This window comes from Cherax quadricarinatus, chromosome 71, assembly GCF_038502225.1.
Source record: "Cherax quadricarinatus isolate ZL_2023a chromosome 71, ASM3850222v1, whole genome shotgun sequence".
Lineage (NCBI taxonomy): Eukaryota > Metazoa > Arthropoda > Malacostraca > Decapoda > Parastacidae > Cherax > Cherax quadricarinatus.
This window is the reverse complement of record NC_091362.1, coordinates 17566617-17584922: the sequence shown is the minus strand read 5'-3', so window position 1 is coordinate 17584922 and position 18306 is coordinate 17566617. Positions and strand designations below refer to the sequence as shown.

Here is an 18306-nt window from a genome sequence, read left to right as displayed (position 1 = left end):
TTCCTCCCTCTCCATTTCTCCCACCCTCTATACCTCCCAGCACTCACCTCATTCACCTCCCATTCCCCATCCCTCCCATCCTTTCTCGTGCCACTCCCCCGCCCCTAATTAACCACCATCACCCCCTCCCCGTGGGAGCACGCGCGTGTGTGTACGTGTACGTGTGTGTGTGTTTGTGTTTGTGTATGTGTGTGTGTGTGTATATATATATACTGACACTTTCCCCCACTGCTTCCTAGTTCAGTGTTGTCTCTGCTGGTGTTTGGTCTCGCAGACCTCCTTCTCCCGCAGACATGAGGCTGGTGAGTTGTTCGCGACGCGATCGGACTCGTGGCCATGTCCCAAGGACATCGCGGCGACATTCCGAACGTCGTGGCGACGTAAAGTCAGCATTGACAAAGACGTCGTTCAGGGCAAGCGTCTACCCCAGCAAGAGCCAAAGTAATCGCCGAAACGTTGCAATTACGTTGGGTAGTTTGTTGGGTATTTTGGAAACGTTTCGCTCGAAGTAGAGCTTTTTAAAGCTTTTTTCTAGAGCGAAACGTTGTCCAAATAAGAGCCTTTACTGCAGATTGGTGTCTACTTCAGTATACGTTGCAAAAACGTGTAGTAAATATCAAATGAAAAATACGTTTAATAGCAGCGATAGAAATATCATAATTACGTCGCTAAAACGTTATGTAAACATCCTTCTAAACGTTAGACTTACATCTGGGCGACGTGTCTGCTGCTGCTGATCTAACGATCTGCTCTTCTGTGTAACGCCTGCTTTGACTTCCTCACTGTCTGCTGATGATGCTGCTGCTGAGATCATCTGCTGCTCTGTGCAGCGTCTGCTTTGACTTGCTCAATGTCTGCTGGAGTTGCTGCTGCTACGATCAGAAATCAGTGAGAAGAATTAGCAGATCAAAGCAGTGGCTACCTACCTGGAGTCTACCTGGAGGGTATTCCGGGGATCAACGCCCCCTCGGCCCGGTCCATGACCAGGCCGGCGAAATAGTAATGATTGAGTGTAAACAATCCATTGGTACAGTAGTTAACGCACTGGCCTGCTGTTTTTTTTTTAGCTCTAGCTTGCCGTAGGTCTGAGTCCCCACTCTCCGGAATCGCCAAATTAGTGGAGCTGACAGGCCCATGTGGGTTTTGCACCTGCAGAGCAGTTGAACAGGCGAAGTGTTGTTGTGTTAGCTAGGTCTGCTAATGTGTGTGTTGATTGTACATTTGTAAATTCAAGAAGATGGAGATTTGAAGGTAATTGATGAGAATGTTTGGATTGTACGGGTTGATGGGGGTTGGGGGGTAGTGGTAGTAGTTGTAGTAGCAGTAGTAGTAGTAGTAGTAGTAGTAGTAGTAGTAGTAGTAGTAGAAGAAGAATTGTCTATTTCTGTCTAGATTATGGACTGTCGTGGTGTATGAGTCATGTGGTGGTGGGTGTTTGTGGTTGTAATAGTGGTGGAATTGATCAGGGTTGGGATTAATTGCCGTAGTTGTGGTAGTGGTTAAAATATTAATGGTTTCAGTGATACTACTTTTGATGGTGATGGTTGTGATGGTGATGGTTGTGATGGTGATGGTTGTGATGGTGATTGTGATGGTGATGGTTGTGATGGTGATGGTTGTGATGGTGATGGTTGTGATGGTGATGGTAATGATGGTGCTAGCCAGGCTTTGTTGGTAGTGGTAGCAATTGTTGTAGTAATGCTGTTAGTAGTAGTAGTAGTAGTAGTAGTAGTAGTAGTATTAGTAGTAGTAGTAGTAAAATTAATGATGAACGCTGTGAACAAATCACAATATTGTGGTTGGAACAATGTACAACTGATCCACAGTTCAGAGCGGAACTTCAAACGACGATTCGGTCTTGGAACATTGTCAAGTGACGACCGAGGGAGAGAAACCCAGGAGGCCGGGTCTGGGACCGGGCCAGCAGGGGCAGTGACCCCCGGAAGCGACTACTTCGGTATCTTCATTATGGAAACACTTCGCCAGCCAGTGGCTTCCACGGTCAAATACAGAGAAGAATGTTGGAAGAAGGAGTTTGAGGTAATCAGTCCCTTAGACTGGAGTCGATGTGTTCAGTCCGTCAAACTTTATGAAGCTCACTGGGCGAAAAGTAAAGAGGGAAACATAATCCGAAAAGAGACATGTTCTGGATACTGCCTTGTCCACGCTTCTCAGGGCTTTAGAAAGCCGGCTGTGTGAGGTCAGTTAGACATCTGGCTGCTTTCTCCAACACTGTGTAGAGAACATCCGGAAACCTCCCCACTTGTTGTTGCTACCACAGTCTCCTCCCACATGATATATACATCGTGAGGTGTATTTCTCCCAGCGTATATATGCTGATAATTCCGATTCAGGGATTAGAGTATTCTTTTCTTGTGGTGGAGAGGTTACTTGTAGGCTCCATGACCCTCGTGTAGTCGATAGGCTTCCAACCCCAGGTCACAGTTTTATGATCTGGGTCACGCCAGGTCATGAAGGTATGACCTGTTGTATGATAACAGGTGTCTCTGATGGGGAGGCTGGTGCTGCCTATCAGACACTGGCTTGGTTGTGGGAGTTATCACACACTTACGTAATCGTGGTGGCCCGACAGACACACTTGTTTGGTTGAGCGATAAACAAAGTTGAACCAACAACGTTGAACCAACAACGTTGAACCAACAACGTTGAACCAACAACGTTGAACCAACAACGTTGAACCAACAACGTTTATTCACCAAGAGCAGTAAAATTTTTTACTTAATGTGTTTGAGTTTGACGATATAATAATAATAATAATAATAATAATAATAATAATAATAATAATAATAATAATAATAATAATAATTATAATAATAATAATCGTACATACACACTCCTAAATAATGATAGAATACGTATGTGGTTAGACACACACACACACACACACACACACACACACACATACACACAGGGGACGCAGCTGGAAGTTAAAGACACAAATGAACCACAGGGGTGTCAGGCAGTATTTCTTCAGCCTCAGCGTGCTCATGAAGTGGAATTACCTCAACGAGGAACTGGCGGAGGCAGACTCCATGCATTGCTTTGAGAGTAGGTACGATAGAGCCCACGAGGCTAGAGGGGAGTGAATCTGGCAAACGGCAAGTTGAGAGCCGGGGCCAGGAGCTAAGACTCGACCCCTGCAACCACACAGGTGAGTACACTGAAGAAACTGCTGCTCCATTTTTGTATGTATTGCCAAGCACACAGAAATGCGCTAAACCCGTGTGTGGCATACAGCTTCGTGGCTTAAAAGAACTGAAGAGTCTAGACAAAATGTGGATTATTTACCAAAAAGAGGACGAGTTACTGGAATTATTATTATTATTATTATTATTATTATTATTATTATTATTATTATTATTATTATTAATATTATTATTATTTGGAAAGAATGATGTTTGTTGAGGTGGGGTGTGGGTGGTTTTGGGGTGGTGTGGGTGGGTGTGGAAAGGTGTGAGGGGATGTGGGAGGGTGTGAGGTGGTGTGGGGTGATGTGGGAGGTTTTTGGGTGGGTGTGGGGTGGTGTAGGAGGGTGTGAGAGTGTAAGGGAGGGAGGGTGTGGGAGTGGGTGTGGGGTGGTGTAGGAGGGTGTAGGTGGGTGTAGGTATGGGAGGGTGTGGGAAGGTGGGTGTGTGTGAAGGTGTGGGTGGTAGGGTGTGGGCGGTAGGGTACGAATGTGGGAAGGTGAGTGTGTGAGGGTGTGGATGGGAGGGTGCGAGTGTGGGAGGGTGTGGGAAGGTGGATGTGTGTGGGTGTGGGAAGGTGGGTGTGTGGGAGGGTATAGGTGGGAGGGTGTGGGAAGGTGGGTGTACTCACCTAGTTGTACTCACCTAGTTGAGGTTGCGGGGGTCGAGTCCGAGCTCCTGGCCCCGCCTCTTCACTGATCGCTACTAGGTCACTCTCCCTGAGCCGTGAGTGTGGGTGGGTGTGGGAAGGTGGGTGTGTTGGAGGGTGTGGGAAGGTGGGTGTGTGAGGGTATGGGTGGGTGTGTGAGGGTATGGGTGGGGGTGTGGGAAGGTGGGTGTGTGAGGGTGTGGGTGGGAGGATGTGGGAGTGGGAAAGAGTGTAGGTGGGAGGTGAAAGGAGCACTTCTCCCTGGGGCTCACAAACACGTCCTGTTGGTCATGTCAACACATAACACGTTCAATAGCTGTTACTGTCATTTCTGCAGCTGTCTGCTGTTGGCGTTGCTGCTGTGCCCTTGCTGCTGCTGTTGCTGCTACTTCTGCAGCTATTCTGCTCTTGTAGCTGCTGCAGTATCCTCTATTGGTTTAATTTTGAGTGTAAACTGATACATTTCGTGTCGTGTGTCCCAGTATTTCACTTCTGTGCCATAACTTGAGTCACTTTTCTCCTCTCTGTATGTCTTAACCCTTCCTCCCTTTCCCTCTTCGTTTACTATCACCTATGTCACTGGAAAAGCGAAGAACAGGAGGAGATATGATCACAATATCGAAAATACTAGGGTAGAATAAGTTTTTCATTAAGGGTACACACACACACACACACACACATACACACACACACAGGAAGTGGAACACTCTGGAGATGTAGTGGAAGCAGGATCCATACATAGCTTTAAGAAGAGGTACGATAAAGCTCATCGAGCAGGGAAAGAGTGGACCTAAGAGTGACCAGCGAAGAGGCGGGGCCAGGAGCTGTGAATCGACCCCTGCAACCAGAAATAGGTAAGCACACACACACACACACACACACACAACAAACAATAGCTTTCACTTAGTGACGGACGGTAACACCTAGACAAATATTCTTGATTTCACTGGCAGGTGTTAATGGTGGCTACGTATGCATGCGCTAATACACAAACATGCGCTAAAACCTAAGTACACATGCGCTTACATATACACACACAAGTAGAGTTAGTACATACATATATGTGAATGAGACACACACACACCCACATTGAATTTTAAAGAAAGTGTAAAGTATCAGAAATATATTTGAGAAATACAACTGGAAGACAGGAATAAATAAAGAAGATACAAATGAGGTGCTGAGGATACATAACCACGAAAGAACTTGAAATAATGGATCATAAAGTTGGATAAACTAATATTTAGAAAGTATGAAGCCTACCTAGCACTGACTAGTAATAATAATAATTATTATTAATAGTAATCGTCATATCTACAAGAACTTGATACGATTAAACCACGGAACTGATAAGGTTTGAACCCAGGGCGGGTTTCAAACCTCACCCGTTCCGTGGTTTACGATTATTACGATTTTCTGAGTCGTGATACAACTGATACAGAATTAGTTGACATTACTGACGTACCTTTTACATAAAGCCTCTGGTTAAGCAGAGCTAATTTAGGCAGTGATCCTCTCTTTGTCTTTATTTTACTTTATCTTATTTTTTTGGATTTATTTATGCAGTGTACATTTTGTGTTCCCAATAGATGGTGTTGGCTGCGCTGTGTGTAGGTTCGGGCGTGGGCCGACCTCGACTCCCAACCACATCCCAACATTATAGTCCTACCCAGTTTTCCGAACCCGGCAAGTCCGTCCACGAACCAGAGCTCACCCGGGACTTGGGCCCTATCCAGCGGCAGGGAGCCGAGGAGCACCCTAGCACGGCAGCCATCGTCAAGGATATGAGGATAGCCCCTGCCAGAGGCGTGTATAACATGGAGGTGGAGACTGGTAATGGGATCAGAATGGTTCAGCATGTGGAATCCAGTCAGGTGACCGGCGGCTCCGTCTCCAAGGGTGGTTACTAGTAAGTCCATCTCTTGGCAGGAACGAAGGGAAATGGAAAATGGATAGTTAATGGGGGTTAAAACCTGTCGACTACACCAGGGTCATTAAGGTTACATTTCACCTGGCTGTCATCAGTCAAGAATACTCTATCTAAAATAGGGTATTAAAGTAATCTCTCAGCATATATACAGTATACACTGATGCAATAACATCACAGTAAACAGGTGGTATCACAATATACAAAAAAAAAAAACACTGAAAAAACAGTGAACTCCAAGCGATTTCGTGATTTCTCACATTATCAAGATCCTTGATAATAGTTTTAGAGGAAGTTTAGTTTTATAGGCAGTTTAGGGAGTTTAGATAGTTTTATAAGTTTAGATAATCCTTGATATAGCTAGAAATCACGAATGCGCTTGGAAGTTTACTGTTTTTTTCACAGTGGTTGTTTTGCACAGTGTGTAGTACATCCTGTAATTAGACCCCCCTCATACATAATTTTAGGGTTTCACGTAGTAAATAGTATAGAAATGAACCAAGAATAACCCATTAAAATTAATCAGAATTATTTACAATGAGAACTTACGCTTTGAGGATCAACACTTGTCGACAGAGGTTCTGAATCTCTGTGTTATGGACCATGATATCTTGTCCGTTTATCTCCAGAAGCCGGGGAAGAAACCTCATGACGATGTTTCGGTCCGTCCTCAATCAATGTCAATGGTTTCGGTCCAGGACGAACCGAAACGTCGCTATGAGGGTTTCCAGCGAACTGTTCCAGCCACCGTATTGTGACTGTTTTTATTCCCCTAATCTAAGTCCTGTTGTTCAGGTAACATTTAAACCAGTCCACGGAGCCTTGGTCTGATCCAAGGAAAGGGAGCATAGCTCTAACTTATTGGATCAAGAGCCCTTCACAAGCATCAAGACCCTCCTTCCACCTCCCCTTGAATGACCTTCCTTCTTTGTACGCCTTGATGGCAGGGAGTGCGAAGAGGCTTTAGATCTAAGGGACTGGAGCTACACTTCTACTTCCTTGGATCAAGCCCTATTACCTCCCATCCCCCAGGCTTTGTGTGACCCCCCTACGGATTTAGCGCTCCCTATAATAATCATAATAAACAATAATGAATTAATAATAATAATGATAATTAATAATAATACAATGAGTACAATAGTTAATAATAGTTACAATAAGTACAATAATTAATAATTATAATAATAAGTACAATACTTAATAATTACAATAATGATTACAATAACAATAATTTCAAGAATAACAGTAATTCAAGTGATAATTGCAATAATAATAATAATAATAATAATAATAATGTGATGTCTACCTCAGCTTCACCCATCCTGACGGCACAGTCCATCAGCTGACCTACGTGGCAGATGAGAATGGGTATCAGCCTTCCTCAGACATGCTGCCCGTGGCCCCTATCAACCCACATCCCATGCCCGCCCACGCCCTCCAGCAGATCGAGAAAGCTAAGAGGGAGGACGAACTGAAGGCACGGGAAGCCGAAGCTTCGGAACGCTATAAGGGACGGGAAGAGGAACTTCTTCAGAAGCAGGGAGCACCACAGGAAGCTCTCCTGGAACAGCGGTACCCACCTCAGTTCCAGCAGGAGCGTCGACAACCCCAGAAGGTACTGTATCACCAGGTTAGGATAAAATACCAGCCAACTACCTCCAGGTCAGGATAAAACACCACTCCACTACCACCAGGTAAGGATAAAACACCGGCCAACTACCACCAGATAAGGATAAAACACCGGCCAACTACCACCAGGTAAGGATAAAACACCGGCCAACTACCACCAGGTTAAGATAAAACACCACTCCACTACCACCAGGTCAGGATAAAACACCGGCCAACTACCACCAGGTCAGGATAAAACACCGGCCAACTACCACCAGGTCAGGATAAAACACCGGCCAACTACCACCAGGTCAGGATAAAACACCGGCCAACTACCACCAGGTCAGGATAAAACACCGGCCAACTACCACCAGGTCAGGATAAAACACCGGCCAACTACCACCAGGTCAGGATAAAACACCGGCCAACTACCACCAGGTCAGGATAAAACACCGGCCAACTACCACCAGGTCAGGATAAAACACCGGCCAACTACCACCAGGTCAGGATAAAACACCGGCCAACTACCACCAGGTCAGGATAAAACACCACCACATTATCACCAGAAATAGCTAAACCAACATCCTTCACCATTAGTAAAGCGTAAAACTACCCCTTCGCTAATCAGTGAAGGGCAGGGGCGGACCTACTATGAAACTTATGAAACTTAAGCTTCAGGGCCCCTAATCCCGGAGGGGCCCCAGAAACCACTTTAGTTCACATTGCTTAAATATTTTGGGTCTACTGTGTGAGAAGGGGCTGCAAAGGGACCCCCCATAACAGTTCCAGCTTCAGGGCCCCAAAAATGTAGGTCTACCACGGATGAAGGGTACAACTCCACTTTACCATCAGTGAAGGGTACAACACCACCATCAGTGAAGGGTGCAACACCACCATCAGTGAAGGGTACAACACCACCATCAGTGAAGGGTACAACACCACCATCAGTGAAGGGTACAACACCACCATCAGTGAAGGGTACAACACCACCATCAGTGAAGGGTACAACACCACCATCAGTGAAGGGTACAACACCACCATCAGTGAAGGGTAAAACACCATCAGTGAAGGGTACAACACCACCATCAGTGAAGGGTACAACACCATCAGTGAAGGGTACACCACCATCAGTGAAGGGTACAACACCATCAGTGAAGGGTACAACACCACCATCAGTGAAGGGTACAACACCACCATCAGTGAAGGGTACAACATCAGTGAAGGGTACAGCACCATCAGTGAAGGGTACAACACCATCAGTGAAGGGTACAACACCATCAGTGAAGGGTACAACACCATCAGTGAAGGGTACAACATCATCAGTGAAGGGTACATCATCATCAGTGAAGGGTACATCATCAGTGAAGGGTACATCATCAGTGAAGGGTACAACATCATCAGTGAAGGGTACAACATCATCAGTGAAGGGTACATCATCAGTGAAGGGTACAACATCATCAGTGAAGGGTACAACATCATCAGTGAAGGGTACAACATCAGTGAAGGGTACATCATCATCAGTGAAGGGTACAACATCAGTGAAGGGTACAACATCATCAGTGAAGGGTACAACACCACCATCAGTGAAGGGTACAACATCATCAGTGAAGGGTACATCATCAGTGAAGGGTACAACATCATCAGTGAAGGGTACAACATCATCAGTGAAGGGTACAACATCAGTGAAGGGTACAACATCAGTGAAGGGTACAACATCATCAGTGAAGGGTACAACATCATCAGTGAAGGGTACATCATCAGTGAAGGGTACAACATCAGTGAAGGGTACATCATCAGTGAAGGGTACAACATCATCAGTGAAGGGTACATCATCATCAGTGAAGGGTACATCATCATCAGTGAAGGGTACAACCGCAGAATGCGGTCCGCCGGAGATTTTTGAAAAGATTTTTTTTAGCCTAGTTTACCACTGTTTATATTTTACTTTGAACATTATCTTGATATACAATGTTTCTTGAATATTCTCCGGCTAACACTCACAATATTTACAGGCAAATGTAATTAATCTAACAACGTAACGTAACGTAACTTAACGTAACGTAACGAAACCTAAACTAGCCTAGCAGTTTCTAACGTACCATTTTTAGTGGCAAAAATTTATGTTAAACACTGTAAACAACACTGCGACTAGCCAAGGACTCGAACCCATGATGTTTTGGCCCTCCTTATGGTGAGCGAAACTCACATGACGCTCTAATTCACAGGACCACCAAATCCTACAAGAACCACGCACTCATCCAAGCTAGATGTGTTACCCTTGGTCCGAGGACACACGGTGGTGTGGGCGCCTCTCAGCTAATTTCATTCGACTCCCTGTTGGGTGTATTAGCCCAACAGGCAGTATTTTATATTATTAATACCACTCGTTCGTACTTACAATAATATACTTTATATATATATATATATATATATATATATATATATATATATATATATATATATATTTAGATAAGGCTAAAGAGGTCTTTGTGGCATTTATGGATTTGGAAAAGGCGTATGACAGGGTGGATAGGGGGGCAATGTGGCAGATGTTGCAAGTGTATGGTGTAGGAGGTAGGTTACTGAAAGCAGTGAAGAGTTTTTACGAGGATAGTGAGGCTCAAGTTAGAGTATGTAGGAAAGAGGGGAATTTTTTCCCAGTAAAAGTAGGCCTTAGACAAGGATGTGTGATGTCACCGTGGTTGTTTAATATATTTATAGATGGGGTTGTAAGAGAAGTAAATGCGAGGGTCTTGGCAAGAGGCGTGGAGTTAAAAGATAAAGAATCACACACAAAGTGGGAGTTGTCACAGCTGCTCTTTGCTGATGACACTGTGCTCTTGGGAGATTCTGAAGAGAAGTTGCAGAGATTGGTGGATGAATTTGGTAGGGTGTGCAAAAGAAGAAAATTAAAGGTGAATACAGGAAAGAGTAAGGTTATGAGGATAACAAAAAGATTAGGTGATGAAAGATTGAATATCAGATTGGAGGGAGAGAGTATGGAGGAGGTGAACGTATTCAGATATTTGGGAGTGGACGTGTCAGCGGATGGGTCTATGAAAGATGAGGTGAATCATAGAATTGATGAGGGAAAAAGAGTGAGTGGTGCACTTAGGAGTCTGTGGAGACAAAGAACTTTGTCCTTGGAGGCAAAGAGGGGAATGTATGAGAGTATAGTTTTACCAACGCTCTTATATGGGTGTGAAGCGTGGGTGATGAATGTTGCAGCGAGGAGAAGGCTGGAGGCAGTGGAGATGTCATGTCTGAGGGCAATGTGTGGTGTGAATATAATGCAGAGAATTCGTAGTTTGGAAGTTAGGAGGAGGTGCGGGATTACCAAAACTGTTGTCCAGAGGGCTGAGGAAGGGTTGTTGAGGTGGTTCGGACATGTAGAGAGAATGGAGCGAAACAGAATGACTTCAAGAGTGTATCAGTCTGTAGTGGAAGGAAGGCGGGGTAGGGGTCGGCCTAGGAAGGGTTGGAGGGAGGGGGTAAAGGAGGTTTTGTGTGCGAGGGGCTTGGACTTCCAGCAGGCATGCGTGAGCGTGTTTGATAGGAGTGAATGGAGACAAATGGTTTTTAATACTTGACGTGCTGTTGGAGTGTGAGCAAAGTAACATTTATGAAGGGATTCAGGGAAACCGGCAGGCCGGACTTGAGTCCTGGAGATGGGAAGTACAGTGCCTGCACTCTGAAGGAGGGGTGTTAATGTTGCAGTTTAAAAACTGTAGTGTAAAGCACCCTTCTGGCAAGACAGTGATGGAGTGAATGATGGTGAAAGTTTTTCTTTTTCGGGCCACCCTGCCTTGGTGGGAATCGGCCGGTGTGATAATAATAAAATATATATATATATATATATATATATATATATATATATATATATATATATATATATATATATATATATATATATGCAATAAGATCACAGTAAACAGGTGATTTCAAAATATGCAAAACAACCACTCTGAAAGAATAGAGAAATTCCAAGCGCTTAATGTGAGTAGTCACGAAAGCGCTTGGAATTTCTCTATTCTTTCAGAGTGGTTGTTTTGCATATACTATATACATGTATATATATATATATATATATATATATATATATATATATATAGATATATATATATAATGTCGTGCCGAATAGGCAGAATTTGCGATCTTGGCTTAAATAGCAACGCTCATCTTGCCATATAGGACAAGTGAAAATTTGTGTATGCAATAATTTCGCCAAAATCATTCTGAACCTAACGAAAAAAATATATTTCACTGTGTTTGTTTAGAATTAAATTATTGTAAACAAATCTAAAATATATTTAGTTGGGTTAGGCTAAAATAAATTGTTCTTGTTATAATAAGGTTAGGTAAGTTTTCTAAGATTCTTTTGGTGCAAAATTAAAATTTTTTACATTAACATTAATGAAAAAATATATCTTTAGACGCGTAAGAGAAAATTTTAGAAAGGACTTAATTTTAAACGAGTTCTTGTTAATCGACCAGTTTTACATATTCGGTACGACATTATATATATATATATATATATATATATATATATATATATATATATATATATATATATATATATATATATATATATATATATATATATATATATATATATATTATGTATATATACATATATAATGTCGTCCCGAATAGATAAAACTGGTCAGTTAGCAAGAACTCATTTAAAATTAAGTCCTTTCTAAAAATTTCTCTTGCGCGTTTAAAGATATATTTTTTCATTAATGTTAATGTAAAAATTAATAATTAATAATAATCCTTCAATCGTTCAATGGTTCTCCTTTCTTCCGTCTCTCCCTTCCACCGTCTCTCCCTTCCTCCGTCTCTCCCTTCCTCCGTCTCTCCCTTCCACCGTCTCTCCCTTCCACCGTCTCTCCCTTCCACCGTCTCTCCCTTCCTCCGTCTCTCCTTTCCTCCGTCTCTCCTTTCCTCCGTCTCTCCTTTCCTCCGTCTCTCCTTTCCTCCGTCTCTCCTTTCCTCCGTCTCTCCTTTCCTCCGTCTCTCCTTTCCTCCGTCTCTCCTTTCCTCCGTCTCTCCCTTCCACCGTCTCTCCCTTCCACCGTCTCTCCTTTCCTCCGTCTCTCCTTTCCTCCGTCTCTCCTTTCCTCCGTCTCTCCTTTCCTCCGTCTCTCCTTTCCTCCGTCTCTCCCTTCCACCGTCTCTCCCTTCCACCGTCTCTCCCTTCCACCGTCTCTCCCTTCCTCCGTCTCTCCTTTCCTCCGTCTCTCCTTTCCTCCGTCTCTCCTTTCCTCCGTCTCTCCTTTCCTCCGTCTCTCTTTTCCTCCGTCTCTCCCTTCCACCGTCTCTCCCTTCCACCGTCTCTCCCTTCCACCGTCTCTCCCTTCCTCCGTCTCTCCTTTCCTCCGTCTCTCCTTTCCTCCGTCTCTCCTTTCCTCCGTCTCTCCTTTCCTCCGTCTCTCTTTTCCTCCGTCTCTCCCTTCCACCGTCTCTCCCTTCCACCGTCTCTCCCTTCCACCGTCTCTCCCTTCCTCCGTCTCTCCTTTCCTCCGTCTCTCCTTTCCTCCGTCTCTCCTTTCCTCCGTCTCTCCTTTCCTCCGTCTCTCCCTTCCACCGTCTCTCCTTTCCTCCGTCTCTCCTTTCCTCCGTCTCTCCTTTCCTCCGTCTCTCCTTTCCTCCGTCTCTCCCTTCCACCGTCTCTCCCTTCCACCGTCTCTCCCTTCCTCCGTCTCTCCTTTCCTCCGTCTCTCCTTTCCTCCGTCTCTCCCTTCCACCGTCTCTCCCTTCCACCGTCTCTCCCTTCCACCGTCTCTCCCTTCCACCGTCTCTCCCTCCCTCACAGAACCTAATAACAGTAGCTTTCAAAAGAAAATTAAATCTATTTTTAATCTAATAAAATTGTTAATTCCTTAGCGAAACATAAATTTAGTCTCTTCATTAGGAGAGCAAGAAGATTAATTGTCATTACGGAAGATAATTGCTTAATTCCGCTGCTAATGACCACTATGGGAAGATTATATATATATATATATATATATATATATATATATATATATATATATATATATATATATATATATATATATATATAGTATTGTTGAAACGAGTTTTTTTTTTTAATTTCAGGAAGGGAAGAAAGAGGTGCAGTATAAAGTGTCGGCTCCTTACCTGAAGGAACAGGTCTCTCAGTATAATAAACAGACTCCTCAGTTCAACGAAAGGACCCCTCAGTTTAACGAACAGGTCTTACAATACAAAGAGCATGTCCCTGAGTTAGAAGAGCAGGACCAACAATATGAGGAGCGAGTTGCTCAGTTACACGATCAGACTGCACAATATAACGAACGAGTCACTGAATTAGATCAGGAAACTCAGCAATATAAAGGAGGAGTCCCTCAGTTAGACACATCAGATGTACCATATGTCGAACGAGTCTCTCATTTAGACGACGAAGCCGCGCAGTATAACGAACGAGTATTTCAGTTTGACAAAGAGGCCTCAAAGCACATCGAGGATATCCCTACGTTAGCTGAAGACAGCCCTATGTACATCTTTGACTATGACGAAGCAATTTCCCAGTATGAAGGACAACCTTCCCGGTACGACCCAGTGCGCTACGAATCTGAGTCTTACGTGCAAGAACCGGAAGAAACCCTTTTCTATCCAGTTGTGGCTAACCAGGATCCACATTATGCCCCAGTCGAGGTTGGCGAGGAGCCAGAACACGTATCACAACGAACCTCTCAGCTTGCAGTCTACCTTCCTGTTGAGGATGGCGAGGTGCCTGTGTATATCCCTGTCCATTTACGCGAGGAGCTTGGGTACAATCAGGATCAATCTCTAAGTTCCCCTCCTGGTTTGGAACAGCGAAAAGAAGGTGAAGACTCGAAGTCTGTCCAGGCTAAGGAAAGCAAAGAGTCCCCCGACTCTCTCAAAGACTCTCCCTTTCAAAGTGACGATGAGGCAGTCTTCGTAAAGGATGTTTCTAGCTTCTCCGCTCATAGAATCACAGAGTCTGGGGTAAATAAAGTCCCGATCTACAGTGAACCAGAAACTGACCACATCCAGGCTCGCGAAGAAACGAGATTCGGCCATATCCAGTCCCACGAGAAGCCCGAATACGATCGATTCGAGTCCTATATAGAGGAGGAAGAAAGCCAAGCCCATCCAGATGTAGAAGGTGACTTTGGCAAAATCGAAACTAAATGGAAAACCGATAATGACGAGAACCAACAGGAAGCAGAATACAGAGAAGCTCAAGCACATGAAGACAGTTATTATGATCAAGACCAAGAGGAAGATACATATGATGAAGTCCAACCACAGAAGAAAACAGATCAAGAGGAAGTCAATACTCAAGTCAATACTGACTTGGACCAGGTCCAAATCCACAAACAAACTGATTATGATCAAGTCCAAACTCGTAAGACAACCGATCACGACCAAGTCCAAACCCATGAAATAAGTGATTATGATCAAGTCCCAAACCATGAAACAAGTGGTTATGACCAAGTCCAACCGCATATAATGACTGACGATGATCAAATACAAAGCCACAAAATTAGTGATTATGACCAAATCCAAACTAAAGCAGAAAATGATTTTGGGCAAACTCTAGAGGGCAGTGAATATGATGAGTTTCAAGGAATAAAACAGAATGAATATGACCAAGTCCAAGAGGAAGGTGAATACCGCCAAGTCCAAGCTCAGAAGAAATCAGAATATATCCAAAACCAAGTTCTAAAGGAGAAGGAATATGACCAAGTCCACGAGGCAGCTGAATACCTCCCAGTGCAAGACCCAACTGAAATTGTATACGACCAAGTTGAATCTCAATACGATCAAGTTCAAGATCAAGAAAGAGATGATTCTGAACAAGTTCAAAATAAAGTTCAGCCTTATGAAAAACTTAGTGACGATCAAGTTGGAAAAACTGAGAAATTGGTTCACGTCCGGCTTCAGTCCCATGAAGGACCCGTACATGACTTTAGCCACGTCCAAAAGGAATCAGAATACTTCCCAGTTCGGACCGTAGAAGATCAGGAGTTCGACCAAGCTCAACAGGAACCAGAAAACCCCCAAATTCAGACCATAGAAGATCCGGAGTTCGACCAAACCCAACAGGAACGAGAACACTCTCCAGTTTGGACCAGAGAAGAGCCGGAGCTTGACAAAGTCCAAGAAACGCCAGAATATACTGGAGTTCGGGAGGTAAACAAGCCTGAATTCGCTCCTCTCTTACAGGAACCAAAACAAGGTTTTGTTCCGACCACAGAGGAGCCGAAATTCGACCAAGTTCCACAGGAAATGAAGCACACCCAAGATTGGATTGGAGATGCGCCAGAAGTAGATCAAGTTAAACAGGAAGGAGAACACATCGAAGATCGGATTCTCGTGGCCTTGGAAGATGAACAAATCCATGAACTTTTGGACCATGATTATAGTCCAACAATTTCTCAAGAAGAAATAGAAAATGAGCAGGCTCAAAGCCAGGCAGAATCCGAAATTATCAAGGTTCAGCGAAGCGATGTACTCGAAGACACTAAGGCTCAGGAAAAGTCTGAATCTCAGGAAGTCCAAATTCGAGAGGTCACTTCGAGCAGAGAGGAACCCAAATCTGAGCCTGAGCCACAGGGACAGCCTGAACCCGAGGTAGATCCTAAACCCGAGGTAGATCCTAAACCCGAGGCAGAACCTGAACCCGAGGTGGAGCCAGAACCTACCATCGCTGCCGGAGAAGGATCTGAGGAAGAGGAGTACGATGCCCTACATCTGGCTGCCTCTGACCTGGTGTCCTCCCTCAACGCTGCTCCTGTAGACGAGTGACCAATACCACCCCCTGTCGAGCAGTGACTAACGTCGCTCCTGTAGTGAAGTGACTGACGCTGCTCTTGTAGAAGAGTGACTGATAGAAGAGTGACTGATGCCATTCCTACAGACGAATGAGTGACTCTTCTACAGCTAATCTTAGCTAAGATCTACGAAGAGAAGAGTTTTTACTGCACCATAACGTTAGATCTTCCCCTTTATAGTGTACAAACTCCGGGATTTTAGCGCTGAAGAGAAGTCCTCATCACATACACAGTGTAACAGAGGAGGTCAACGTTATTACTAGTGGCATATTTAATCTTTTTTCAATTTTTTTTCTATAGAGAATCTGCTATTTATAATAAAGGATGCTATTCTCTAGCGACCTCCTAGTAGGTCCAAGAGCTGGAGGCTTCACGTGGCTCCCCCCCAGTATACTTGTAGTCGTAGGGGGACACGTACCTCCCGCTACCCTGGGAAGTCCAAGCTGGGAAAAATTTACTGACACTAGAGTCTCCCAAGATCATTACTGTATCCGTATGAGTGGAGGAAGACTCTGGGTGCATAGACTCTTCTCCCCTTCCTTGGCTCAAACCTGATTATCCCTTCATTCCCCAGACCCTGTATGACCCCTACGGGTTTGCCGCTTCCCCATGAATGCACTACCAATAACGTACACTCTCCGGCTCATTACATTATTACTCACGAAATCGTAATAACATGAAGGGTTTACGCAGTGGCCTGGAGTTTAACAATTCACTCGCCAGTGGTTCAAACCTCACCCGTTCCATGGTTTATTATTATTATTATTATGCGATAGAGAGAACATTAAATTTGAAGGGGAATGGGAGGCATTCAGGCTTGAACCAAGGAATAGTAGAATAACTCCCATTCCTTAGATCAAGAACCCGTCACGAGCAACAAGGTTCCTCACTCTTCCCCCGAGTGTACGGCTTCTTCAGCGAATGCTTCGCACTTCAGGAAAAGTGCCACCAGATGGCGTCTGGGAGTGAATATATACTATTTTTACACTCCCAGGCTGACGGCAAGAAAAATATTGGTAACTCAAATTCCATAGAAACGAGAAATATAAAAAAATAGGACGCACTTGGGGTGTCAGGAAATACCGCCTGTGTCCTGAAGACCATTGCTTCCCCATCCGTGGTCTTGTGGATACAGTCCCTGGTCTTGTGGATACAGTCCCTGGTGTTGTGGATACAGTCCCTGGTGTTGTGGATACAGTCCCTGGTGTTGTGGATACAGTCCCTGGTGTTGTGGATACAGTCCCTGGTGTTGTGGATACAGTCCCTGGTGTTGTGGATACAGTCCCTGGTGTTGTGGATACAGTCCCTGGTGTTGTGGATACAGTCCCTGGTGTTGTGGATACAGTCCCTGGTATTGTGGATACAGTCCCTGGTGTTGTGGATACAGTCCCTGGTGTTGTGGATACAGTTATGGTCTTGTGAATACAGTCCTTGGTCTTGTGGATACAGTCATGACTGATGACAGACTCTGTCTCTAGTATTCCTTGTCTAACACATTGACAGTCCTGTCCATAAATTATATAAGTCACAAAGCTGCTAGCTAGGTCATGTATCTGCTAGCTAAGTCATGCAGCTGTCAGCTTGGTCATGCAGCTGCTAGCTAGGTCATGTATCTGCCATCTAGATCATGCACCTGTCAGCTTGGTCATGCTGCTGCCGGTTAGATCATGCAGCTGTCAGCTAGATCATGGAGCTGTCAGCTAGATCATGCAGCTGTCAGCTAGGTCATACAGCTGCTAGCTAGATCATGCTGCTACATCATACAAGAGAGCGCTGGTCGTTCTTCCAAGAAATCTCTTCGGGTGTCGAGCGTTGTCACCCCGTGCGTATTTACTGTGTAAATAATCTTGTACTAGATATATTTAATAAATTCCGTATTTTCAAAATAAAAAATATATTGTATTACTCATCCAAGTAAATAGCAGGCTCTTAGATACGCATTTATAATAATAATAATTTCTATATTTCTGCAAGGTACATAGGCCTAGCTGACATCAATAACATAATACTAAACAGAAAGCCCCTTGTTATGCAGAGCATTTCTGAGAAATTAGGTCAATTTTGTCCCAGGATGCGACCCACACCAGT

The 18306-nt window shown here is 44.3% G+C and overlaps 1 protein-coding gene across 2 annotated transcripts; it reads left to right on the top strand.

Annotated features, from left to right (window-relative positions):
• The first annotated feature begins 225 nt into the window (after nt 1-225).
• Nucleotides 226-18072, top strand: LOC128700308 (probable serine/threonine-protein kinase kinX). 2 transcript variants are annotated; one of them, XM_053793403.2, is made up of 4 exons: nt 226-302; nt 5445-5764; nt 7094-7397; nt 13493-18072. In XM_053793403.2, the coding sequence occupies exons 1-4, from the start codon at nt 294-296 to the stop codon at nt 16190-16192; spliced, it is 3333 nt and encodes a 1110-aa protein (XP_053649378.2). In that variant the 5' UTR covers nt 226-293; the 3' UTR covers nt 16193-18072. The 2 variants fall into 2 exon arrangements, with proteins under 2 accessions (XP_053649378.2, XP_053649379.2); XM_053793404.2 differs by lacking the exon at nt 226-302 and adding an exon at nt 2368-2477.
• The last annotated feature ends 234 nt before the right edge of the window (nt 18073-18306 follow it).

Coding starts and splice junctions, on each gene's coding strand:
- LOC128700308 (XM_053793403.2), top strand. Junction 5,765..7,093: donor GTCTCCAAGGGTGGTTACTA/GTAAGTCCATCT, acceptor TGTCTACCTCAG/CTTCACCCATCCTGACGGCA. Junction 7,398..13,492: donor AGCGTCGACAACCCCAGAAG/GTACTGTATCAC, acceptor TTTTAATTTCAG/GAAGGGAAGAAAGAGGTGCA.